The following is a 27,164-nucleotide window of genomic DNA, read 5'->3' as shown; positions in this document are numbered from 1 at the left end:
ACTTTTCCCACTTGAGAGTCCCGGCGACTGGCATTCGGAAGCCTTACTGCCTCCCTCCTTGGTCCTATGATGGAAAAGTGTCAGAGCCGAAGAAGAGCCTGCAGGATCAGGCCAAAGGGGGCCCATCTAGAGCAGCCTCCTGTTCTCCCAGCGGCAACCAAACACCTGCAGGGAACCCTCGAACGAGAACCCAGCACAACAGCTCTCTCCTCTCCTGTGGTTTCCAGCAACTGAGAAGCATTCCTGTGGAGGCAGACCAGAACCATTGATGGTCCTCTCTTCCCCCAGGAGTTTGTCTCTTTTAGAGAACCATCCCAGTGGGTGGCCATCCCAGCTTCCTGCAGCAGGGAGTTCCATAGTTCCACTCTGCGCTGCACGAATAAGTCCTTGCATTCATCTATCCTGCTCTCGCTGCTTCTTGCAATCTTAAATGTCAATCTCCCTTCTGCTAACTTTAAGCCCATTAGATATCATCCCTGCCCACTTCTGGGTGACAGCTGGGTGTGTGTGTGTCAATTGCACAGGACTCTCATGGCCATCATCCCCTGCTCACCTCCGGATCCGTCTGCTTCCCGGGCTCAGCGCTGCCCCTGAGTCACAAGGAAGCAGCAGAGAGCGCCTTGTGGCACCTGGAAGCCTAACAAATGTCTCATGGCATATGTTTCCCATGCGCTAATAAGAGTGCGATTCATCAGGCTCACAAGGGTGAAAGGCGGGAGGGGTATAAAGCTGTTAAGACGTTCACGAAAGAAATGCAGGCGTGAAACCCCGGGCCAATGATTCCAGAGGGAAAGCAGCACCCTCCTCAGCCTTGCCGGGTGGAGGATTTGGGGAGGGGGCCGAAGAAGCTCCGTGAATGCGGCTGGATCTATTTAGAGTGCAGCTGGCCTGGGAATACGGTGGAGGGGATAAAAATAGCCAAATGCACGCCCCCCCTTTCTCCGCAGCACACTTGCTTGACTTGATACCCCGGCTGAGTTGGCCTCCCCGGGGAGACGCTGAGCCCGCCCTCCAGTGGGATGGCAAGGGCTCCTTGTGGGCTCATTCATCAGGCAGGCGGCGGGTGCCAGGCCCAGCCAGGCCTGGAAGCAGCAGCGTCACCCAGGAGTGCTGATCTGTCTAGGCCGATCCATCTGCGCAGGTGGGGAAGGAGCAACTGCAGCAAGAGAGGGAGAGAGCGTGCAGATCGTCTCTGTTCTCGTGCAAGCCTCCCTTGGTGTAAAGGGCAGCGGGAGGAGGAGGAGGAGGAGCGGCAGAGGCAGCAGCCAGGCGGAATGCAGCCTAAGCAGAACTCAAAAAGCGCTTCGTGCGGGAGAGGAAGGAGCGCTGAGCACCCTCTTCCCAGGGCTCCCCGGGGAGTCTGCTGCAGACGGACAGGCCAGCGTCTCTGCCTTGTCAGAAGAGGAGCTTGCTGGGTCAGCCCAGCCTCCAGGTCTCACAGGGGAGAGCGGATGCCCCAAGGGAAGCCCCTAAGCAACCCCCCCCCAGGGCCACAACAGCAGCCCTCTCCCCACTCATGCTCCCCAGCATACTGCCTCTGACTGGGGAGGCAGCGCATGGTAGCCCGCATTGCCCTCCCCTCCTCCCTGAATTTGCCTGGTCCTCTTTTAAAGCCACTCCAGCCAAGTGATAAAGAAGGGAAAATCATCAGAGGTGTTGACGGAAGTCTAAAATATTGAATAAGAAGAGAAGATATGTTGTATGACTGTTGGAACTGATATGTTAAAAAATCAATAAAAAATGTATAAAATAAAATAAAATAAAGCCACTCCAGCCATTGCTTCCTGCAGCAGTAAGTTCCATAGTTCAACTCTGGGCTGTGTGAAGAAGTCCGTTCTTCTGTCTACTTTATGTAGACGGAAAGGAGATTCCGACTAAACATTAGAAATAATTTTCTCATGGTAATGGCTGTTCGGCAGTGCATTGGACCCCCTCCAAAGGTGGTGAACTCTCTTTCATTTGAGGTTTTAAGCAGAGGTTGGGTGGTCATCTGTCAGGGATGCTTTAGCAAAGATTCCTGCATTGCAGGGGGTTGGACTAGATGACCCCTGGGGTCCCCTTCCAGCTCTACAGTTCTATGGCCCTATCTGTCCTGAATCTCCCAACATTCAGCTTCATTGGATGCCCACAAGGTCCAGAGTGATGAGAGAGGGAGGAAAACTTTTCTCTGGCCACTTTCTTCACGCCAGGCTTCATTTTGCAAACTTCCACCCTGCTGTCTCTCTTGCTCCCTTTTCTCTGGACTAAATGGCCCCCAATGGGCTCTGTTGCCTGTCCCCCCTCCCTCTCCGTGGAGGCACCAGTGGGTACACTCTATCCCCATTCAGAATTGGCTACCGGGGGATTTATTTATAAGCCGCGCTCTCTGCCAAATGGCCCTGGAAGCACTCTGCGATAAACGCGGAGCTCAAAGACAAGAGCAGCGATGGAGACAGTCATAAAACATTTAAAGCTAAAAGCAACCCTAAACTCCCCCCCCCCCGCCCCAAAGAAAGGATGGAAGCCAGCTGGATTAAAACAGCAACAGGCGCTGGACAGAGGGGGGAGGTACCTCCAAAAGAAAACACCAGACTGTAAGCAGGGGCTGTCATCAGCCACATTCGTAGGGCTTCCAGAGGCGCAGGTGCAAGAGGGTGCCCTACCTGCCTATCCCAGCATCCTCTTGCCCCAGGGACTGCCCAGGTGCCCCAAAGGAAACCCCACCAGCAGGCTCTGAGAGCACAGCCTTCCCCCGTTTCTGTTCATCGTTCCCAGGTAGACTCCGTCTGCCCGTGGAGGTTCTGTTTAGGAATCCTAAGAAACAAAGCAGAGCCTGGCTTTGCTGGATCAAGCCACCTTGTTCAGAATCCTGTCCCCACACAGTGCCCCAAAGGGATGCCCCCAGAGCCAGGAAGCTGCCTTAAGAAGGAGCCAGGCCATTGGGTTCACCTGGCTCAGTTTCGTCCACACGGACTTGGCAGCCGTGGCTCTCCAGGGTTTGGGGTAGGACGTCTTTTCCACAGCCTCCCTGGAGATCTGCAAAGCCACGGGGTCCAGGAAGGTGGCACCCACCCCTCAAGATTGCAACTCCTCCAGAACTTGCTGGGCTCCCATTACTGCCATCACCTGACCATTGGCCGTGCTGTCTCCTGCAGGGCTGAGGGAGTCGGGCAGGATCCAGAGTGCCCCAGGGGCCTCCGTCCCCTTTGCAGGTTCAGCCAGTGGGTCATGCTAGCACCCAGCGCCCGGGGGAGGGGGCTGCTTCCCCCCTCCCAATGGAGTCATGGCCTGGCCCTTGGGATTATGCCAAGTCTTGCTAAGCCAACCGCCAAGGCGATACAGAAGGCTCTGCCGCAGTCTTTGGCAACCTGACGCCCTCTGGCATCTCTGGGGCTGTTGAGAGCCGTAGTGCAAAGCATCTGAAGGGCACCAGGTTGACCAAGGCTGCATTTCTGGTCCCTCTTCTCACAAGCTGGGTTAGAAAGCAGGGAGAGAGCCTGTCCTCTTTACTGCAACACAGAGACACACAAGTACAGTGGTTACAGACGCTTCAGGTTACAGACGCTTCAGGTTACAGACTCCGCTAACCCAGAAATAGTACCTCGGGTTAAGAATTTTGCTTCAGGATGAGAACAGAAATTGTGCTCCGGCGGCAGCAGGAGGCCCCATTAGCTAAAGTGGTGCTTCAGGTTAAGAACGGTTTCAGGTTAAGAACAGACCTCCAGAATGAATTAAATTCTTAACCTGAGGTACCACTGTACAAGAAGTGGGCTTCATGGCTGGGCCTCTCTCTTTACACCGATTCCTGGCCCCCCCATCTCCATCAGTGGCCTTAGCCAAGAAACCTCACCTCCCTGCCCCTGGCTGCCTCCTTTCCCAACCTCGGAGGGCGGCTCCTTCCAGAAGAGGCCTCAGTCGCTGGCAATAAGAGCCCTACTTTCCCAGCTTTAATCCTTTTTTGCTTAAAGGATTTCCCCCCCCTTTCTCTCCCCCCCCCCACTTTTTTTGCACTCAAGGAAAGATGCGGCCTGATCAGAGGAGAGGCGCTGGGAGCTGACAAGCTGCGGAGGGTGGGAGGAAGAAGGAAGGAGGAATACATATTTATTACTCTCAATTATTTAAAAAATAAGAGAGCAGCACACGAGGCACAAGCCCTGGCAGTGGAGGGCCTGCACCTCCCTCTGTGTCTGTGTGTGTGGCTTTTAAAATTGGATGCTGAAATCCCAATCGGCTGGGCGCCTAAGCTAAAGGACGGGGCTGGATACAGCCCTGGGCTTGCTGAGTCTCCCACTTCCTCCAGACCCTCCACCAATGCCGTAGCTGGCAGGAGGGGGCGATCTGGTTTTTTTGCCCCATGTGAAGCCTCCAGAGGGGTGCCATTGAGGCTCCCAGCCTGTGTGTGTGTGTGCATTGGGGGTGTGCCAAACTGGGTCTTTGACTCGGGTGAAATAAAGCCCAGTTTCACCCCTGCCCTCCACTCCAAACCAGTGGGAGACAGAGGGAAGAGGGACTGCGGTGCATCAAGGAGAGTAAAAGGCAAGACACGCCCCAGTTTCCAGTGGGGTTCGCAGCTCTCTTGGTATGCTGCAGAAAAAGCAGCAGAGAGGAGACTTGTGGCACCTTAGAGGCCAACAGATTTGTTGCATCATCATGAGCTTTTGTATATGGACCCCAGTCCCCTTGTCATCACAGTCTCGTAGGTGATGTTTGGCAGGTATATGCCCACACCTGGGCATGGGAGGCGGGTGGAAATAGCTGTGAAATGCAAACATCAGAGCCTCAAGGCGGCTGAATCAGGCCAAAGGGGCAGAAGCAGGATGAGGAAGGGTGTGAGATGGATAAATAAATAAAAGGCATCAGGTGTGGTGCTGAAGATAAGAACGTCAGCAGAGCCTGGCGGCTGCAGGATCAGGCCAAAAGAGGTCTCTCTAGTCCAGCATCCCTTCCTCACAGTGGCCAGCCAGGTGCCCCCAAAGGGAGGCTCACGAGGGGCCAGAGACCCCCAGTCTGTGACTGTTCTCTGCAAAACCTCAATGCCAACAAGGTAAGCTCACAATCCCCAGCGCACACACCTCTCACCCTAAGTTCAGAACCACAGGGTTACAAAGGGACCTCAAAGGTCATTGAGTCTTTGTCTGCAGAAGGTCCCGGGTTCAAATCAGCATTTGAAATTTGCCAGGAGCATTTTGGCCCTGGCTATCAGCTGCTTGTGACCAAGTGAAGATGCCTAGGCACCAGGATGACACTTGGAGGTGCCTGCCTGGAGATCCTTGGAGCTGGACTGTTTTTGCACTCTCGCAGCACAACCTGTAGGATTCTATCCATGATATTTTATCTGCACAATCAGAATGAATTTCAGGAACCAAAAAGTCACACTGAAACATACAACTTCCGAGCTGTCTGCCCCCAAAATGGCAACAAGGCATTCCTTTTTGGCAACTGGTTTAAGGAGCCATCTGGCGCCTAGCTGAATACTGTATCTACCTTTCTAACACTGGGTTCATCAGCTTCCTCCTTTCCTACTGAAATCAGTCCTTTATTCCATAACCATGAGACCTGGGACCTTAGTTTATTGTTTGGGAAAGAAAGATAGGATTGGGAAAGACTCCTCTGTCCGAAACACCAGTGAGCCAAGGCTGCCAGTCAGTGTAGGCAACGCTGAGTTAGATGGAACTGACTTTGCATCACCATGCCAGCTTCTTTTGCTGCTGCCAGCTAGTGTAGACAACACAGAGCCAGATGCCCAAAGGTCTGGCTTGGTCCAAGGCACTCTGCATCTTCCCCAGGAATGGACTAGATGTCTGTCCATCCTTCTGTTCCCTGCTCCCCAGCTAGCTCTAGGCCACGTGAAGATGGACACACCCAGTTGCAGAGCCCCCCGCCCTGTGGCCAGGAGCCGACCTCTCCGCCCCTTGCCCCTGGACCTTTATCCTTGGGGGCACCTTTGCAGATTGAACTAGCCCCCCCCTCCTCCTGTGCATTTTCTGCCCCCGTGGCTTTTGCTGCTGTCAGCAAATTGGATCAGCATTAAATTCACACCAGAGTGAAGCCCGTTTAAGGGGAGAGTCTCATTAACAGGCATCAAAGCCTGCCCAGCAACCCAAACAGGCAGGCGAGCACAGGGGGTCCGGGAAGGCAGGCAGGGAGTGTGTCTGGGGTGTGGGTGTGCACCTTTCACGTATTTGCAGCACACTTGTATCCAAAGCTCATTTATTTATATTGTTGTGAGGGTTTTTTTGGTGGGGTGCCTCCGTCTGCCTGATTCCAGAGTCCCCTCTAATTCCTGGAGCCTTCTACCCAGCTAGGGTTAAGATCTAACAGAGGACCCCATTCTTCAACTAGCCAGGCAGATTTCCATCCTTGGGGCCACCTTTTGTCTAGGCAAGGGCTGTGCGGCTGAAGGGGTAAGCTCCCTAATGGCAGGCTGATGGGTGGGCCCTCCATCCCACCTCACCTGGATAATAATATAATAATAATTTATTATTTATACCCCGCCCATCTGGCTGGGTTTCCCCAGCCACTCTGGGCGGCTTCCAGCCAAATATTAAAAACAATACAGCATCAGACGTTAAAAACTTCCCTAAACAGGGCTGTCTTCAGATATCTTCTAAAAGTAAAACAGTTATTGCCTTGACATCTGAGGGAAGGGTGTTCCACAGGGTGGGTGCCACCACTGAGAAGGCCCTCTGCCTGGTTCCCTGTAACCTCATTTCTCGCATCGAGGGAACCACCAGAAGGCCCTCAGCGCTGGACCTCAGTGTCCGGGATGAACAATGGGGGTGGAGATGCTCCTTCAGGTATACAGGACCAAGGCCGTTTAGGGCTTTAAAGGTCAGCACCAACACTTTGAATTGTGCTCAGAAACGTGGATGTGATTTAGTAGGACAACAGCCAGGTAGTGAGCTATTCTCTCAGCTAGAGAGAGCTGAACAGGGAGAAGGATGCAGGCAGAAGCCAGACGGCTGTGAGTCCCTCCATCTTAGCCTTAGGTTGTACAGACATGTCAATAAAACCATACCTAATAAAACCAATCGCTTGATTGGTAGAGCATGAGGGACATGCTCAGGGACATGCGTTCAAATCTCATGTTGGGTGAAAGATTCCTGCACTGCAGGGGGTTGGACTAGATTATCCTTGTGGCCCCTTCCAACTCTACATTTCTATGATTCTATACGCTAAAGACACCACAATCTTCGCTGTCCCTCGTTTCCAGGAAACTGGAACCTGTGGAAGCGCTGGAACCCCGGAGTCTCTCAACGCTTGGAAATGAGCAATATAATCTCAGCCCTGCCTTCCTTTAGCAAAATTCCAGCAGACAAGGCTGTCTCCCACCCCAGATGTTGAGGGACCAGCAGAGTGCAGCTTGGGGGGGTGTTGCTTAGGCGCCACCTCAAGACAACGCCAAGCCTTTGGTCCAGCTGGATCGGCACTGCCAGTCCCAGGCAAGATGGACGGGAGGGAGGTGTACAAAGGAGTCGGGCTCTTGGTCCAGTCCAAGAGCCACAGTGGCCAACCAGATGCCTCTTCTGGGAAGCCCACAATCAGGATTTGAACGTGCAACAGCCCTCTCCCTTCCTGCAGCTTCCAGCTACTGGTGTTCCAAAGCATTGCTGCTTCCAACAGAGGAGGACAGAGCGGAGCCATCGTGGCTTAGGAGCCATCAATAGCCCTCTCCTCCATGAATCTGTCCAGTCTTTGGGTCCTTGGCAAAGCATGCTCACACGCAGACCCCAACAGTGCCTGCCCTCCCAGAGAGCCCCTCCAAAGTCCAAACGGAAGCTTGCTTGAATTTGGGACGTGGAGCAGGGGAAATCCATGATAGTAACACAGTCCTTTGGAAAATCCTTTTCCCAAAGATGTGCACTGAAGCTTTCCAGGCCTGTGTTCATCAGGGAGCCTCTGCAGTTCATCTCCAAGGGCAGTCCCTTCTCCCTCAAGCCTTCATCTCTCCCACCCCTGCTTTTCCTGCCCTCTTTCTGCTGTGGTCCAGCTCCTTCCATGGGCTTCACCAGGTTCCCCAGTTGCCTGGCTCCAGGCCTCTGTCACTGTTGTCGTGACATCATTTTCCCAGCTGGCCAGTGCTCTCCCCCCAAAAAGATTACCCAGCCCCTCTGGACAGGAGAGAAGTGTGTTCCATTTTCATGAAACATTGACCTCAGCTGCACTTCTTGAGCCAAGGCTGGGACATGGTTGTTGTCCTTCCAAACCCAACATTTCCCTGAGTTCTGCCATGTGTCTGGTCTCCACCCCTAAACTTGCACACCCAAAAAAGCATCTGTTAGGGAAACGGGGTGCACTCAAAGGAAAGGAAGTGCAAAAATGTGTCGTACGAGGTTTGCTGTACGGCAAGTGAAATGCACACGGAGATTTGCATATGGATTTTCATGCGGGCTTTTTGGGGGGGGGTTGGAAATCACAAACAGAAAAAGGAGGAGAGCTGAACCGGATTGCCAAGATGAGGGAGAGAAGGATGTTGATCCCTCCTTCCTCTGTTTGCACAGACCCCTCTGGGTGGGGTTGTTTGGGGTCAGCTGTGCTGGGGGTCTGGATGGGATTACAGAAAAGCCTGGCATCCTAAACCAGCTCTTGCGCCCAACTTTGCTGGTACACTCCGAGTGAGGACAGTTCACAAAGAGAGTCTTTGCTTTCTTACTGGCTTGGGGGAAAGTGTTCCATCGGAGGCCAAGTCCACCGCAGGGATCAGCGGCCCCAAATTCCCAGATGTGGCCCTCCATGTCTCTCTGCCTGGCCCTTGGGGTTCTTCCTTGGACTACAGCCCTTCTTCACAACCTCTTTGAGTCTGGCTTTTAATAGTGCCTCTTTGCTTGGCCTGGATGGAGGAGAGCGACTCAAAACCAAGCTACTGTACAAAGGCAAAATTTGCATCTGTTGCATTGAAATTATCCCTGCATTGCAGGGGGTTGGAATATATGACCCCGGGGTCCCTTCCAATCCAATGATTCTCTAACCACCCCAAACCTCTAACCACCCAAACCCAAATGGCCATTGCACCATTTAGCATAGTAGTGTCTACTCTGACATGGAGCAACTGCAAATTGAGAAACAGCCTGAAATGTTAAAAATGGGGTGGAACCCCCCCCCCCAAAACATGTCCCTGTAAAAAGACTTGGACTCCCATAGCCCGCCTGCTGCGTTCTGGAGCTGAAACTCAAATGTGCTCCTCTGCATTGGAGACGAAGAGGCTGGCAAAGTCCCTCTCGGCTATGGGTGGGGGAAATGGGTGGGGCACAGATTCCTGCACTGCAGGGGGGGTGGACTAGAGGACCCCTGGAACCCCTTACAACTCTACAGTTCCTGGGCCCCAATATGTGCCCCGGTCCCTGCAATGGGTGATTTGCTCATTAGTCACCTTTCGAGGGGTTGGGGCAGTGAATTATTCAAAGCACCTTGCCCAGAGAGCAACGCCACGCATCCACGATAAGATCCACTAAAAATAGAAACAATAAATTTGCCAAACAAAACGGGGAATAAGGACCCGACACAAGGCCATCATTCAAATCCAGCATCAGAGAAACGCCCCCGTTTAGTACTACTACAATCGCTACGCTGGCTGTGGAGACGGAAAAGGAGCCCTTGCGAGCTGATTGAAGGAAAGAGCAGAATCACGAGATGGGAGGCTGTGGTAAGACCACCGGGAGGCAGCGTGGCGCAGTGGTTAGGGTGTTGGACTAGGACTTGGAAGACCTGGGTTCAAATCCCATCTCAGCCACCGCCTCTGAATGCTGGTTGCTGAGAATCGCAGGTGGGGAGAGTTGCTGCTTCCCTCCGGCTCTGCTTGGGGTTTTCCCTTTGGGGAATCTGTGAGAAGTGGAGGCTGGACTAGGTGATCCAGCAGGGTTATCAGCCTTATCATAGAATCAAAGAAATGTAGAGTCGGAAGGGATACCCAAAGGCCATCTAGTCCAACCCGCTGCAATGCAGGAATCTCAGCGAAAGCATCCAAGACAGATGGCCATCCAACCTCTGCTTAAAAACCTCCACGGAACCACAGTCTGCCACTTCCCGAGGGAGAGATCGTGCTCTTATAGTCTATATTTCTAAGGGGAAAGCTCCAGCTCTGTGGGGGAGCCCTGCGTGGCATGCAGAAGGTCCTGAGTTCAACCTCCAGCGACATCTCCCAGAGAAGGGCTGAGGGAGACCCTTTCCCCAGAGTCCTGGGGTGCTTCTGCCAGTCAGTGTAGGCAATACTAAGCCAGACTCGGTGGCCCGACTCAGTATAGGGCAGCTTCCTACGCTCCTAAGCTCCCTAGCTGACTTTGCATCAGTCACAGCCTCTCAGCCTAGCCTAGGCCACCTCGCAGGGCTGTTGTGAGGATAAAAGAGGGCAGTGGAGCACCCCACCCGCTGGCCCCTCTGAAGCAGACCATCAGGGCTATTTCCTGAGCTCTCTGGGCCAGAGAAGAGAGAGGATGGTCTTAGTAAAGGCTAAGAGGAAGGGGCTGCAATGTCAAGGCTGTCCATTATCCAGAAGACAGGAAGAAGAGGCTGCCCCACCCTCAAGCCAAATGCCAAGGGAGGGAGGGCTCCATTTCAATTTCTCATGCTAATCTCACTCCTAATCTTAAATTCAGCTCTCTTACATTTCCGCAGCAATCTGCAATACAATTTTTTCTTATTAAAAAAAGCTTCCTGAAAATTCCTCAGCATCTTAGTCAAATTCCTCCTCACAAACACATTTCTGTAGAGCAATTTTCTCTAATACTCTGCCCCTTTTGGCATGTTACTTTCACTGATATATTCATTTATATGCACACTTAAACCCAGTGCATGCATTTCTGTATGGAGAACTGTGTTGCAAAATTCAGAGAAGTGCAGATTTCTGAAGGGCGGGCGAGTTTCAGTTTGCGTTTTTTCGAAAGCATGAATCGGGATGGTTCGCAGTTAAAAAATAAACTGAATTAACTGTCTCCCATAACCACCACTGTGCCCCCATCTAGGGTCAGGGGGTGGCCTGACTGCCCCTATCTCCTGCCTTTCTCCCCAACCTTTCCTCACAACGGGAATCCCTTCCGGGACCCCTCTCAGACCAGCTACCTGGGCCTCAGAATCTCTACCTTCAATACCAAGCCCTGGTCCCAGGTGATGTGTGGTGTCAGAAAAAGAGAGCATGTGCAGAGAGCTTTTGATTTCCTGTTGTTGTTGTTCAGGAGGGAAGTCTCCCAGGACAGGCTTCCAAGTCCTAGACCAGCGGTTCTGAACCTGTGGCTCCCCAGATGTTGTTGGACTACAACTCCCATCATCCCTGAACTCTGGCCTTGCTAGCTAGTGGTGATGGGAGTTGTAGTTCAACAGCATCTGGGGACCCAAGGCTGAGAAAGGCTGCCCTAGACAGTCCCAGAAGAACCCTGCTGCCGCCGCTCCCTCCCTCTCTCTGTCCTGTCCTCGTCCCCCAGGAAGAGTGGCTGCCTTGGGGTGTTGAGAAGCTGCCAGTTGGTCTCTGGTTGCCTGCACCCAAGTAGCGAAGGCCTGGGAGAGACCAAGAGTCAAATCCCCTTGGATGACCTTGGAAAACAGGCACTGCCTCTCAGCCTCACCCACCTCACAGGGTTGTTGTGGCGCTTAAATGAGGGGAGAGCGAGGCACGCTCCCTTGAGAAATCAGAGGGCTACAAGGGCAACACATAAATAATGGAGATTAGGGAGCCCACTGGCTTAGAGGAGTGGGTGACACACGTACACAGCTCTGAACACACAGCGTTGCTAGGGGTAGACTAGATGTCCCTTGGCAGTCCCTTCCTACTGTACAATTTGATGGCCTCCAGTGGTGGGACATGGTCTGGGGGCTCAGGGGTCATGCATAGCAGCATGGGCAAAACCACAGTCACACACCCCTGGATCTGCACCCTGCGGCTCTTGTCAAATGCTAGAGCTGACATTTATTTCTGCAGAGCCCAGGTGCTGCTGCCTACCTTGGAGAAGCAGGTTCACAGTTCCTGGAGAGCAGAAAGAGAAGGCCTTTTTTGTGTGCGGGGGCCCTCAAGCCCGGGCCAGCTCTGTGCCCACCCCCTCCTGCCCCTCCCTCTGACTCTCCCTGCAGGCTCCCTTCCCTGCATTAGAAGAGCAACTAAGTGCAAATAACTTAATTCGATTCTCTTGCCCAGCTGCCAAGTGAACCCTTTTAGCAAAGCAATAGAGGCGTGGGGGGGGGGGGACACACCGTCTCTGCTGGGGTTCCTGCAGGCCCCCATCCCACTCCCGCCCAACCACCTTGCCATATGCCTTGACCTTGAAGCGACCTTCCTCTCCCCACACGGCTCTGCCGGGTCAGAGTCTGTCGCTCCAGGAGCTCCCTGGCCTGCCTTGCTTCCTCCCCACACTGGGGTGACACAGCCCCTCACGGCAAGAGGGCACCAACAATAATACCCCCTCAACACACTCGCACGACAGCAAACCCTGACAAAGCCCCCTCACCCCATGAGCCCCCAAGGCTGTCAAACTAGGCTATCACCAGCCAGGGCTAAGAGAAGGGGCCCTTCTCCACACCAGGGTTGGGGGGGGGGGAGTTAATCTGGATTAATTCGCCATGTGAACGGGATTACACGTCTTGCAGGCATCTCCCGATCAGAGGACTTGCTCTCAATTTGCAAGCCCCTTAATCTGGATTAGAGGCAGCCGCTAACTAGCTCTCCTCTGGGTCTGGGGTTATTTCCATCTGCTGTCCCGTTTGAAGGAGGTGACGACACCCCAGTGGGGCTGGCAAGGAGGTCTAGGCCTCATTCCCTAAGTACCAGGTGTTTGGTTCGAGCCCAATAAAGATAAGGTGGGGTGACGTGGGGTGTCCTGGGGCTGTGATCCACACCTGCACCTCACTTTCCTGCCCCATTAGGGCCCTTTCTGTTTGCAGCACCCGCTAGGAGTCCCTGGCAGCCGTCTGGCTGGGCATTGCAGAAGGAACCTAAGAGCTCTGCTTAAATGGCTCCAGACAAGGAGAAAGCAGCAGCTCCTGAGGCATCTGCTTGGCCACTATGAAAAGAGGGTGCTGGTTCAGCTGGGCCACTGGCCTGATCCAGCCGGGCTCTCTTCTGATGTTCTTAAAAAGAGCTCTCAGATCAACCCAGCTCTCCCCAGAAGCTGCTCTTCCCAGGGGGTCTTGTCAGCTCCCAGGCAGCGCTGTGATTCCCCCCAGAGGCAGACCCAGGTCAATCAACAGATTCAGGTGTTTATTTTCTCCCCACAAGCAAGGAGCCTGCAAGGCACCGTCAATCATACTGGGATGTTTACACAGAGGAAGAAAAGAAAGCAGCCTTAATTCCAAGCCAAACCATGAGTTCATCTAGAGCCCTCCCTTTGGCTGACCAGAGGCTGACATCTGCCAAGGGCCTTTCAAGCTCAGTGTCATCCACACCGGCCAGCAGCAATGGCCCTGCAGGGTTTCAGGCAGGGACTGTCTCCTAGCCCTATCTGGGGTCATGGACTGTTTGGATGCAGAGGATTGGTGGGAGGAACCGGCTGGGGAAACCCCAAGGGAACAAGGTTCAGAGCCCGGGATGTGAGGATGGGACAACAATGAGCGGTCAGAGGGAGAGGACTGGGAGAAGGAGGTGTTGGAAGCTGAAGCAGAACAGGGCTTAGTGAGCTGGGAGAGTCTGTGGCAGAGAGCAGCCCAGAATCAGAGGCAGAAGCTGAAGCAAGAGAGGAAGGAAGCCAAGAGGCAGAGATGAGTCTGGCTGGGGAAGAGTCACAGGTGTCTCCTGCTCCTGCTGTGACACACTCACCTCCCACTTGGTCTCCCAGAACCAGGAGAGGCATGAAAAGGGTGGGGGAGAGAATGGCTGCAAGCAGGCACAGTCTCAGATTACTTGAGGGAATTTAGCTGTGGGGAGGCGGGGCCTTCACTCTCTGCAACTGCTTCCTGGGGGGCAAGACCTAGTGAAGAATTGACATGCTCATAGGATGGACACTCCTGTGCAGACACTGTCTTGCTAATGAAGAGTTAACTCCAGCTTGTTCAGTGTGATTGAATGCTGGCTCGCTCCTGGAGATGCTGTCAGGGATTGAACCTGGGACCTTCTGCATGCAAAGCAGGTGCTCTGTACCACTGAGCTATGGCCCTCCCACCTCAAATATTGGAAAGACGGGGCAAGACCATGAAGGGAAGGGTGAGAGACCACTCCTACAGAGCAGGGAGCTCCATGTGGTGGTGCTGTGCTAAATAAGAGGAAAATTCCCTGTTTCCAAGTGGGTCTCACATGAAAGGGGGGATGTGGGGAAAGAGGCTTCTCCCGCTGGTCAAAACAGAGGGATGAGAGGTGAAATGAGGAGACCGGGAGCAGCAGCAGCAGTAACAGGGATGAGTTGGCCAGGATTAACACGCACACCCAGCACACTTTATTTCTATCACATCACAAACACCTCTGGTTTCACCCAGCCCCCTTCTTCCCCCCTGCTGTATATTTTGGAAGGCTCAGGTTTTTCTGCCTGTTGTGCACTTGGGCACCTTCCCTGAACACAGAATCATAGAACTGGGAGGAACCCCAAGGGTCACAGAGTCATAGAACTGTCAAGTCGGAAGGGACCACGAGGGTCATCTAGTCCAACCCCTTGCAATGCAGGAGTCTTTTGCCCAAACCCACAAGCCTGAGATTGAGAGTCTCCTGTTCCACCGACTGAGGTCGTCCAGCCCATAGGTAGGCAAACTATGGCCTGGGGGCCAGATGCGGCCCATTTGCCTTCTCAATCCGGCCCTCAGACAGTCCGGGAATCAGCGTGTTTTTACATGAGTAGAATTGTGCTTTTATTTAAAATGCATCTCTGGGGTATTTGTGGGGCATAGGAATTTATTCATCCCCCCCAAAAAAAAATATATAGTCCGGCCCCCCACAAGGTCTGAGGGACAGTGGACGGGCCCCCTGCTGAAAAAGTTTGCTGACCCCTGGTCTAGCCCAACAACTTGCAATGCAGGAATCACAGCAAGATCACAAAGCAGGTTTTCACCTGGCTTTTGATGAAATTGGGACACCATTTCGAATCAAGATGGCGGACGGAACCTTCTCCAACTGGGCGTGAGGTGGCTAATAGGTCAGTATGTGTACTCAAACACCCAACTCTCATTTCCGACTCACTCAGCACAGCCTGGCTTAGTCTCTCTGTTGCCATATCTTTCTTATCCCGCCTTTGTTATGCGTGTGTTACTTTGCATTTCAACTTCTGATGTAATCTGGCTTCGGGGAAACACGGAAATACCACAAATAAATAATTTAAGGACCTTCCTTGTCTTTGCAGCCCTCGAAGTGAGCAAGGGATCTGGTGGGGCGACAAGCCTGGGATTCCAGTTTTGCACCGGGGTTAAAGGGAGGTGCGGAAGAGAGAGGGAGAGTAAGATCAGCAGAAGGGACCAAGGGGCGGAGGGAACCTCTAGTGCAGCATCCTGTTTTCACAGTAGCCAACCCGATCCTGTCCCCCGCAAATGGGCTGCTTGCAAGAAAGGCCTGATCGCAACAGCAGGGCTCTCCTATCTGAGATTCACAGAAAGTGGTATTTCAGAAGCATCACTGCCTCTGACTGTGGAGGCAGAGCAATAGCTCATCCTGGCCAGTAGCCCACCATAGCCCTCTCCTCCTCCATGAATTTGTCTAATCCTCTTTCTGAAGCCCTCCAAGTTGGTGGCCGTCACTGCCTCCAGTGGCAGGGAGTTCCAGAGTTTAACTCTGCGCTGTCCTGAATCTCCCAACATTAGATATCCACAAGTTCATGTGTTCGTAGAAAGGTAGAAAAACACTTCTCTGTCCACTTTCTCCAGGCCTTGCATCATTTTATAAGCCTCTATTGTCCTTTCTGTAAACTGAAAAGTCCCAAATGCTGCAACTTTTCTTCATAGGGGAGCGAGTCATTCCATCCCCTCGATCATTTTGGCGGCCCTTTTCTGAACCTCCTCCAGCTCTACAATCTCCTTTCTGGAGTGCAGAGACCAGAACTACGTCCCTGCCACAGATTCAAATAAAGGTTTTCCGCTTCCAAAAAAAAGAAAAGAAGAAAAGTATCATTTCCATGAGAGCCAGAAATGAGTGACTTTCCCAAGTCTGGAAAACAAATCCATAGCAGAGGCAAGACTTGAACCCAGCTCCCCTGGTCCCAATTATCTACCGCTGGCTGTCTACCCCAACTTGGCTGGAGAAAAGCCTATTCTTGCTCTGGTCAGGGCCTTCTGGCACCGTTTCTGCTTCTCCTCAATCCATTCGCCAGTTTATTTATTTAAATATTTAGGCTCCGTCTCCTCTGCCAAAGCCCCAAGATGCCTCACCATTCATCTGTGACATCTCTGGACACATGTTTTATTTTCCTGCGTTGGGAAGGTCTCATCTCTTTGGTAGGACATGTTGAGCTTCCTCTTCCATCGAATCATGGAATTGTAGAGTTGGAAGGGGCAATGCAGGAGCCATGGCTAAAAAAATATCTGACAGGTGACCACCTGAGTCTGCCACCTTCCAAGATCATCCATTCCCCCCATCAAATGGCTTAGAAATTTCTTCCTAATGTTCCACCAGGATCTCATTTCTTGCCATTTTTCTACTGCTAGGAGTCTGGGGCTCCTTTCATCTCCTCACTAATTCCACTCTTTTGGAGAGACTGTCATTTGTGACCTCTCCTATCCCCATGCCTTAAACTTTTATTTATGCCCCCCCAACCTGGGGAAGCCTTAAACCAAAGCAGCAACCCTCCTGAATTGCCTGCATCCCTTGATCTGATCCGGTTGGCCTGTTCTTAGGATTGGGGGGGGCAAGGTGTAGGTTCCCCCATTTCCTTATTCATCTTTTGAAATTAAGCCCCTTTCTTTTGCAAGTGGCACAGTCTTCAAAATGTCAAGTGCACCTTGATGTTAAAAGAATGGATGGGGTTGCTGGGGTGGGGAGGGCTGTTCCCCACAGCCCAGCCCACTGACTATCCCTGGTGTAAGAACTGGAGCTCCCTGATGCTCTGGGAACTGGGAACGCCAAAGGAATCTCCAGTTGGCTTCCGGAGCGTGTACGCAACAGCAGAAGTAAACTTGGGTGAAATGGGTCTTTGGAGAAGACCTCTGAAGTCTGAGAGAGTTAGTATAAAAGAAGGAAGCTGGTGTTTATTGAGGGAAGTGCACTGGGCAGGATTCTATCGCCCTGGATCACTAACCAGCTGGAGGGGCAAAGAAGCTCTGCTCTTCAAGAGGACCTCAAAAGTGTGAGAGGAGAGGCGGAAGGGGAAGGGATGCAGCCAACACACCTCCCTTGGCCTTCAAAGGACAGGTCAGCACAGAGGTCAAAGGGAGAGGGGCAGGAATCTGGAAGGCTCCCTCTCTATCTGCCTGGACCACACACAGACCCTTCTAGGCAGCATCTCAGCATCCTGACATCTCATGCAAGGGAACCTGGAAGGGATCTGAGAAGGCGTTTCAGAGTGGCTAAGGAGCCTATTGCCCCCACAAAAACACATCTGCGCCACCTCCCATAGCTACATGTGATTCGGCTCACTAGACCGAGCCATCCAGAGCCATTTGCTCTGTACTCTGAGTGGCATGTTGGGTGAGAGGAGCAGCTGCTATGGGCTGAGGGTGATCCTGCATTGGCAGGTCAGGCCAAGGAACTGCAAGACACTCCTGTGATCCTACAGACTGGGAGCCCCCTCCGCCTTCCTTGGGGCTTTCCCCAGCCCACGCCTCTCACTGGCTCTGCCTCACACCATCCTTGAGTGCTTGTGCAAGACTGCAAATGTGTCCTTGAACTCTGCACTTGCCTCTGGGCTGCCTCGATGGAGGGTGGAGAGAGAGAGGCTTTGAAAGTGTAGACACCAGCTAACCATTCACATTCCTTGCCCTGCCCACTTTTGTTTTTGGCTCCGCCCACCATCGAATCCTAGAATTTTAAAGCTGGAAAGGATGCAATGGGCCATCTAGTCCAATGTCCAAAGTGGCCCTCATAAGGTTGCCTGGGATGGAATGAGGCCCCTGGATTGAAAAGGTCCCTGCCTGCCCCCACCCCAGGTCCTATAATATGTGTCCTGAGACAAGCTCAGGCACTGGATTCTAAAGAGACTTAGAATAGGTTTTAAAAAGCTTTGGGGTGTGGTGGGTCCCTCAGGAACAACCTCCAGAATTGCCCCACCCTCCTCCTCAAGCACAGAAGTGGGGACCCCAGTCTTAACTCTGTGGCTGCAGCCCTTTCACAGAGGCAGGAGAGCCAGTCCTGGTGGAGGAGGCTGTTTCAGGTGACCCTCAGCAGTGCTCCCTTGGGGGTTTGGCCCCTTTGAACCAGGCTGCCTGCCATTCCCAGGACTGGGGTCTGCCCCTTCACCCAACAAAGCAGCCTTGGCCAGAATCCAGCTCCGGCTGGACTACAATTCCCATCATCCCTCTGTGGCTCTGCTGGTTGCTGGGAGTTCTCATCATCATGTCTCTTTCCCCCACAAAACCTCAAAGCAACTTAGAGAACTGTGAAAAATAAGCAAAATGTGCAAAACAACCTCAGATGTGCAAATGGTTGACTCGGTTAGTGAGGGGAGGGGGCCTTAAGAACACAGGAAGAACCTGCCGGATCAGGCCAGTGGGCCATCTAGTCCTGCGTCCTCCCCTCCCAGTGGCCAACCAGTCCCCCCCCACCGTGGGAAACCAGCAAGCGGGATCTGAGCAAGAGATCCCTCTCCGATCCTGTGCTTTCTAGCAACTGGTTGTCAGGAGCATAGCCACTGATATCCTTATCATTAGCTTTGCTCATCTTCTAAGTTGGTGGCCATGCTGACACTGCTTCCTGTGGCAGGGAGTTCCACAGTTCAACCCCAGTCCTGGCCAGATTTATTTACCTGGCAAAATTTATACAGTGGTACCTCGGGTCACATACGCTTCAGGTTACATACGCTTCAGGTTACAGACTCCGCTAACCCAGAAATAGTACCTCGGGTTAAGAACTTTGCTTCAGGATGAGAGCAGAAATTGTGCTCTAGCAGCGCAGCAGCAGGAGGAGGCCCCATTAGCTAAAGTGGTGCTTCAGGTTAAGAACAGACCTCCAGAACGAATTAAGCACGTAACCAGAGGTACCACTGTATACCACTTACTGGAGGGAAATTATCTCTCTAAACAGTTTGCGTGATGTGAATAATAATATTAATAATAATAATAATAATAATAATAATAATAATAAATTTTATTTACATCCCGCCCTCCCCAGCCGAAGCTGGGCTCAGGGCGGCTAACAACAATCAAATAATCCAACATTCTAAAAATATTTCATTATAAAAATTAATTAAAATCAAGTTAATGCTTTCCAGTAGCCTCATCCAACAGAAGGTCAGGACCCAGGAAAGGGGTGTTTGTGGCCCAGGGGTCCATGTTCTGCCCTTTGTGCTGGGACCAGGGCATGCATCAGAAAAACAGCTCTACCGGCCGTGCTGGACCAGGCTAAAAAATGCACCCCTAGTCCTGCCTCCTGTCCTCACAGTGGCCCACCAGAGGCCCCCAAGGGAAGCCCAGCTGCTCTCCCCACTTGGGGTTCCCAGCATCCTGCCCCCAACGGTGGAGCAAGAGCACAGCCAAGGGGGGCTAGTGGTGGCTGCCTGGTTCAGGCCCTTGGGATCTTCAGAGGCTTCTCCAGATCTACTGACAGATACTGCCATTCAGGGGTGTTAAGTGGGGAGGGCTAGCCTCAAGTCGTTGGCCCCAGCCTTAGGATCTCCTGAACCTTCTTCCTTACATTATTCCATTAGATAACTGCTTTGCGGGTTGTCTTCTTGCAGGTCTCTTAACGAGATACAGTATTGATTGATTGATTGATTGATTGATTGATTTAATAAAACATATATAGCCCTTGATAGTTTTTTTTAAAAAAACAACAACAACCCTCCCAAGCAGTTTATGAAATAAATAAATAAAACAAATATTTGGCAAGATTAAGTGGCATGTTAATCGATTTAAAAAAACACACCTAAGTGGGTTGCATGAAACAAAGTTGGTTTTATATGTATGTGAGATATATTTAGATAATATTAAATCTCTGTGTATATGAGAGAATATATGTGCCTGTGTTTATATCCCCAGGTACACACATACACACACTCACAACAACCTCAACTTTGCTTCTGTCCTGACTGTCCCTCTGAATGGCCGCCTAAATATGCAAAGATGACTATATGCAAATAGTTACAGGTAGGTAGCTGTGTTGGTCTGCGGTAGTTGAAACAAAATAAAAAATAATAAAAATTCCTTCCAGTAGCACCTTAGAAACCATCTAAGTTAGTTATTGGTATGAGCTTTTGTGTATCTGAAGAAGTGTGCATGCACACGAAAGCTCATACCAATAACAAACTTAGTTGGTCTCTAAGGTGCTCCTGGAAAGAATTTTTTTTATTTTGTTTCGACTATATGCAAATGAGATGCAAATATGTGCCTGGAGGCAGTTGCTGGAGACCTGGAGGGGTCCGGGGCTGAGCTGCTCTCCCTCCAAAGCAGACCTGCTCCTTCCGAGGCCCAGAACCAGCGAGGCCGCCGCCGGTGCCAAGAGGGGGCCGGGGTCTTTCTCCTGGGGGGGGGGCGTGGCCTGAAGCGGGCCCGGCTGCTGAATTATTCAGGGCGGCGATATTAGCTCGGCAGAGAAGCGCGGGCCGGGCTGGCTCTTTTCTGCATTTCCTCCGCGTGGCTGACGTACAGATAGATCCAAATGAAAGATAGCTTCGAGACTCGCAAGAATTCATCGCGGGGCCACTTAGCCAAGTCGCCTCGCCCCCCGCGCGCCAAAAAGCTTCCTCGCCCCGCCCCCCGTCCCCAGTGGCCAACTTCCGAATGGGGGAGAGGTGGTCCTAAACTGACCTCTTGACCCCCACATCAAAGTCTCCCTCCCCCCCCTTTATTAAGGGGACTGCTGATTCTGGCTATCGGGCTTCAGGGGCGCTCTGTGCATGCTCAGGAAGCTGTGCTCCTTTCAAAAATAGGTGCTGGGCCCTGACTCGCGGTCAGGAAGGAGGGCAGTTGCTTTGGCACGGATTAAGCTTCGGAAACTGGGGCAGAAAGCGGGGGTGGGGGTGGGAAGGGAGAGTGGGAAGGAGGGAGGGCGAGGCCTCATCCTTCCTCCCTTCTTCCTTGCGAGGGGCCTCTGTGGCACCGCTTTGCCAGATGCTGCCGTGACAAGAGCAGGCGCCTGAGCCCAGGCGCGGGATCTGCCTCCCCATCCCGCCTCCTGAGCCGATTTTAGAGACCCCGCCACGACTGTGACCCCACCGCCGCCGCATAAAGATTAGAGCCGAGCGCACCAGCTACTCGCTCCCCTCCGCCCTGCCCCACGTCGGGTCCCGAGAAAAGATCCGCGCTCAGCCCCACGGATCAAGCCCGCCCCTGAGACCCCCATCACCCTAGGGCGCGCGCGCGCGCACGCACACAAGTCGGTCTCAGAGCGACATCCCAAGATTGGGCCAGCAAAGTTGGGCGCATTTGGTAACGGGGAGACCCCACGCCCCCCATACTTTGACTTGACAGCGCGCGCGGAGAGCTAGCCAGGTCCCAGCAGCCCCGACCCGTCGAGGGACCCCCAGATGAAGGCGGCAGCGGGGCGCGCGAACCAGAATGCGAATGCGGATCACGAAGCAAAAGAAACCGTCCTTACACCCGAGGAAGCCGGGAGGGACCGGCCTCTCCCCACCCCGTTGGGAGCTCCGATCTTCTTGCCCCCCCCACGCCCCGTCGACTCCTTCCCTGCAGCGCCGCCCAAGCCCAAGTGGCGACTCAGCCCAGCGCTCCGGACCTTCCAGGCCGGACACCACCTGAGCCTCCCCAGTTCGACGGGGACCCCCTGCCACAGCCCTTTGGAGAGACTGCTCTGCCCTCCCCGCCGCCTCGCCCCTCTTTACTCTTTGCCACATTACTCCCCCCCCCAGGTACCCCGAGAAGCCGAGCGGAGCGTGCGGCTCACTGCTCTCGTCCGGGCGCGACTCCGGGGACCCGCGGGAAGGAGCCCCGACGCCCCCACTTCCCCCCGGAGGGGCCAGGAAAGTTTGCCGGCCTGCGCTCCGCGGCTGGGTCCGGCAGCCCCCGGACAGCGCGGCAAAGTTTGGCGACGGCCGCCTGCGTCCCTCGCTTCCTTCGCGGGCTCTGCGGACTCACCTTTGCGGAGCATCTTGGAGGCGCCGCGGCGGCGGATCCCGGAGCGGCGCTCACAGCGGGCGGCGACTGCGACGGCGGCAGATAATCCGAGCGGGGCTCGCGGGAGCTCCAGGCAGCCGCATCGCGCGGCCGGCGGCACCGTTTCCCCGGCAGGCAGGCAGGCAGGCAGAGAAGGCAGGCGAAGCGGTCGGACGACTCTCCTTCTCCGTTGCGCGCCTGGTTGCTCGCTGCCGGCTCGGCTCCGCTCGGCTCGGCGCTTTTAGGGGGGGGAGCCGCCCCCTCCGGGCTGGCCGCGCTGCCTCCTCCTCCTCCTCCTCCTCCTGCCTCCCTCTTTAACGTGCAGAGCCCCCTCTCCACCCGCTCGGGTTTGCGCCTCCAAAGGGCGTCGCGCTGCTGCGCCCCAGCTCGCCTCGCCTCTCTTCCCCGCAGCAGCGACGGCTGGGCAGGGCTGGGCTGGGCTCGGGCTGGGCAGGGCCAGGTCCCCCTCCGCCTCCTTCCCCGCCTCCTCCCTCCCTCCCTCCCCCCCGCTCTCCCTCCCTCCCGCTTCGCATCGAAAATTTATGAAAGTCTTGGCGGCGGCGCCCCTCCCGACAGCTCCCCACGGAGGGACAGGCGGAGCCCGCACGCAGGGAGGGAGGGAGACTTCGCTTCGGAAAAGGGGGCCTGGCCGGGAAACGGGGAGCGCCCCCCACCCGATATAATCTCTACCATGCTTAATTCTGCGCCCTGCGGGGAGGGCAAGACCCGGAGAGCCACCGGGGCGCCCCTGGACGGCCGGCAGAAAGAGCCCAGGCGCGGCGCGCTCGCCTTTCCCTGGTGGGACAAAGACCCCGACGGGGCTAGGGAGGTGGAGGAACGCGATGCAGGTCCCCTGAGTCTCTCTCAGCGGCGGAGAGGGGACCCCGGCCCACTTTTTCCCTGCCAGGGACGGGTTGGGGGAAGGGGGTTGTGAGCCCGGACAGGGGAGGGGGAGGAGCAGGCGCGGCGAGTTGACAGACAGCCGCGGCCGCCATGGCAACGCGACGGCGAGCCCCTCTCCCTCCTTATCTCCATGGCAACCAGCTGGAGTTGCGCGGACCCTCCCTCGCCGCCGCCACGCCCTCCGCCGCCGCCGCCACGTGGAGGCTCCTTTGTCCCAAGACCCGCCAGCTAGGGCGACCCCCTTGCTTCTCGCCCCCTTCTCTTTGCCAGGGGGAGGCTAAGAGCGCTTTGCGCACCGCGGCGGGGAGAGGAAGGTGTCCTGTGGCTCCCCAGAGTGACCCCACGCCGCAGGCCAGGCTCTGCCCCGCCCCGGCTCTCTATTTTGGAGAGGGGGCAGAAGAAGTTATGGGTTAGGGCGCCCCTTGACCGGGCGGGGGGCATTTTGCACCTCTTTGTACGTTGATACAGGAGAAGCCCCGTGGCTGGAGAGATCAAGAGTGCCGCCTGGTCCAGCCAGGAAAGGGGCTCGTGCAGCAGGCCAGGTCAGGAATCTTTCCGACAACCCTGCTAGGCAGGAGAGTTGTGGTCTCAGACTGTGGAACTCCTCCACGCAGGAGGCGACCAGCGAAGACAGCTTCACCAGAGGGTTAGGCAAATGGAGGAGGAGGAGGCTCTCGGCAGCGACTACTAGCCGCGATGGCTGTATTCTCCCTCCCCTGTCGGAGGCAGTAAATGCCTTTCCATCCCGGTCTCTGGGAATCCCGAACGGGGAGCGTCGCTGTTGCTGATGCGCCCAGCTCCTGCTTGCGGGCTCCCCATTTGGGCACCTGGTTGGCCACGGTGAGGTCACGATGCTACGCTTTGGCCTGATTCGCCTCCTTATGTTCTCAAGGGTCAAGATTCAGAATTCCCAGTTCCCTCTTGGCCAGGACACCCGTCTACACCTCGCCGATCTGTTCTGTTTGCATTGGGGACACTTACACTTATTTGTCAGGTCCGGGGCTGCGGGAGGAGGCAGCAAGCACTTTCAGGCTCTGGGGCTTCAGTCTGGGAGGCAGTGTGGCATAGTGGTTAGTGTCCTGGCACAGGACCTGGGAGAGACCAGATTTCAAATCCCCCACTCGGCTATACAACTTGCTGGCTGTGACCTTGGGCTAGCCATTGCCTCTCAGCCTGACCTCCCTCACGGGGTTGTTGTGTTGCCTGACTGAGGAAGGGGAGAACCATATACAGTATATCATATTGAACTCATCGGAGCGGGGATGCGGCGAGGAGAGATGGGCTGTAAATGCAATAAAATAACATAATCCCTTGATCAAACCCCAGGAGCACATTCAAGTCCTCCTGCCAACAGCCGCACCAGGGACAAACTGGGTATGGAGATGGCAGGCAGCGTGAGGTAGTGGTTAGAGTGGCTGCCTAAGACATGGGAGAGACCCCAGTTCGAATCCCCACTCAGCCCTGAAGCTCACTGGGGGTGGGCCCAGTAACCTCCCTCCCAGGGTTGCCGTGGGGATCAAGCGGAGAGGAGGAAGAACTGGGCGCACACCATCTTGAGTGCCTTGCAAGAAAAAGGTGGGATTTGAGTGGAACGAACGGATGAGTCCTGGCATTTGGAGATAGACTGCCTTTGGATGTTGAAGCTCCATCTTGAGCTATAGGCGGCTGGTAGATGGAGGGCCTGGCGAGCTAATGGATGGCTGGTGCTCTTCAGTGCGCAAGTCAATAAATATTTGGCTCATATTCGAGTCTGAATACTGAACTGACTGGGGCGGGGCGGTCTCTAGGAGGGGTCACCCCTCCCGGCCTCTTCTGCCGCCACTCGCGTCCCAGAAAGCGCCTTGTTCTCTCTCCCTTTCGCTGCCTGGGCACCCAGCTACCATCTGCTCCCTGGAACAGCCGCTCCCTCCTCTGCTCTGCCCACCTCTCAAGCCTCTTCTTCACGCATCTCCTTTCGTCGCTCGGAGTCATCGCCTCGGAACGTCTGACCGGGCCAGATTCCCCCTCCTCCTGTTTTGCACGTAATTGAATCACACCCGGACTCCTCCACCCGGTCGCACGCGCGCACACGGAGTGATTAAGTCTCTTCGCTCCGAGTCTACGCGCTAAATTGAGGAGGTGTGGACAATTTTGACACTTTAAACGCACGCACGCCGGTTGTGCTTTCAAGCAAAGGAGCATCGGGTCACATTTCTGAAATCGTCGCTGGAACGTCTTCGGGGCGGGGGACCAGGGAATGCAATTCACAGCTGATGGGAGCCATCTACAAATATTTGAAGGGCGCTTCGTTGGAAGATGGGTCGAGCTTGTTTTCTGCTGCTCCAAATCACGGGATGTTCATTGTACTGCTCTCTTTTGCCTTGGCCAACCCCCGCACCTGGAGTCCCGGATCCAGTTTTGGGCACCACAATTTAGGGAAGATGGAAGGGGTGCAGAGGGGGACGACCGAGATGGTCTTCCATGGACAGGGCCGAGATCCGAGGCTGCGTGGAGCCTCCAGGGCCCAAGGCAGTCTGCCTTTGCTGCGGAGGGGCTGCGATGTTCAGGCCTTGCTTATGCTCTTCCGGAAGGCGTCTCATAGGCCTTCGGCAGTCACCAAAACCTAAGAAGCGTCTGCTGGATCAGGCCAGTGGCCCGTCCAGTCCAGCCTCCTGTTCTCTCAGTGGCCAACCAGATGCCCCCATGGGAAGCCCGCAAGCAGGATCTGAACACAGCCCTCCCGCCTATTACTGAGAGGCAGAAAAGCATTCCTGCCTCCGAGCGTGGAGGGAGAACAGAGCCATGGTGCCTAGGAGCCATCGAGAGCCTTTTCCTCCATGAACTTGTCCAATTCCCTTTTAAAGCCAAGCCATCCAAGTTGCTGCCCATCGCCGCCTCCTGCGGAAGCGAGTTCCACAGATCCACTGCGTGAAGAACGACTTCCTTTTTCTCCATCCCGATCCAGGATCCCTGGCTCGGCCAGCTGGGCCTGCGTTTGACTATCGCCCCTCTTCCCGCTGGCCCAGAGGCTCTTGCACTGCCCAGAGACGGGGTGGGGTGGGGCTTGAGGGGCTCCATCCTGCCCGCCCCTCCGGACTCCATCCATCTGGGGCTCTTTCCAGCGCGCGGAGCGTGAGCCGCGCTGGTGCCGATGGCTCACCTCGCTACGGGGAGGGGGGCGGGCAGAGATTGGAGTGGCTCCCGGTGTTTACACGCGGATTTAGGTACTGAGCCTTCGGAGCCTCGCGGTGCGGGGGGGGGGGGGTTTGCAGATTGTTTGTTTGCTGGCTTGGCGCGAAAGAGGCAGGAGGAGCCTCCCGCTTCCCCAGCGCAGCTGATTACCGCCTGGGCTGGACGAGCCTGGTTTGACGCTGCCCCAATTTCATGGGGCTGTAAAGCTGGGAGGGACACCAACCCCCTGCGATGCACGCTTAATTTATTTCTTTATTCTTGCATTTCTATCCCATCTTTTTCCTCCAAGGGCCCTACATGACTCTCCCCCCATTACCATCTAATCCCCACAAGGACCCTGTGAGGGAGGTGAGGCCGAGGAAGGCAGTGGCTGGACCCCAAGGGCACACCTAGTGAGATTCATGGACAAGGGAGGATCTGAACCCAGGACTCCCAGGCCCAAGTCCAGGACTCTAACCACTATGCCACCACTGGCTCTTATCTCTGGATTTTCTCTCCCTTAACCCCCCTCCTCAAATCACCCACCTCTTCTGCAAAGCTGTGGGGCACAACCTCCCCACCCCGTCAAAAAATAACCTTAATGCCCCACTGCAATTTAAAGGGTCCCGGGCTGAGGACATACCCTATGTTTAAAGCACATCCTGGAAACTGTAGCTTACCCCTCCCACAGCTACAATTCCCAATTTCCCTTGGTGCTGCTGCACATTTGCTGCTAAGAGTGACCCACTGTTTCCCTGCCCTCTATCCTATTCTTCTGCTGGCCTTTCACTCAAAAATGGATTGCTTGCTCCTTGCAGGCAGAGATCTGTCTTCTCTTCCCTTGGTGTGGTCTGTGATTTTACAAAAACCTTTGCAGGAAAAAAGCAACCAATTAACACCCCCCACTCCAAACGTGTGACAGGCGTCTGGGGGATTTCTGCAGGCCGCACTCAGTTCATCTGGGGGGGCCATTTAGGACCTGCAGGCTGTGGATCTGTTGTAAAGAAGGGACAGGACAGAAGTTTTCCTCTATCCACTTT

The 27,164-nt window shown here is 54.6% G+C and overlaps 1 protein-coding gene across 1 annotated transcript in view; it reads right to left on the bottom strand.

Moving 5' to 3' along the window:
* Nucleotides 1-22,516, bottom strand: part of RTN4RL1 (reticulon 4 receptor like 1) — a 62,458-nt gene extending 39,942 nt beyond the window's left edge. The window contains exon 1 of the mRNA XM_083587852.1: nt 22,054-22,516. Within this exon, the coding sequence (XP_083443978.1) occupies nt 22,054-22,066 (13 nt within the window). The 5' untranslated portion in view covers nt 22,067-22,516. The remainder of the gene's footprint in view (nt 1-22,053) is intronic.
* Between the last annotated feature and the right edge of the window lie 4,648 nt (nt 22,517-27,164).

Source organism: Podarcis filfolensis (genome assembly GCF_964270895.1).
Source record: "Podarcis filfolensis genome assembly, chromosome: 15".
Taxonomy (NCBI): Eukaryota; Metazoa; Chordata; class Lepidosauria; order Squamata; family Lacertidae; genus Podarcis; species Podarcis filfolensis.
This window is presented reverse-complemented; position numbering and strand designations above follow the sequence as displayed.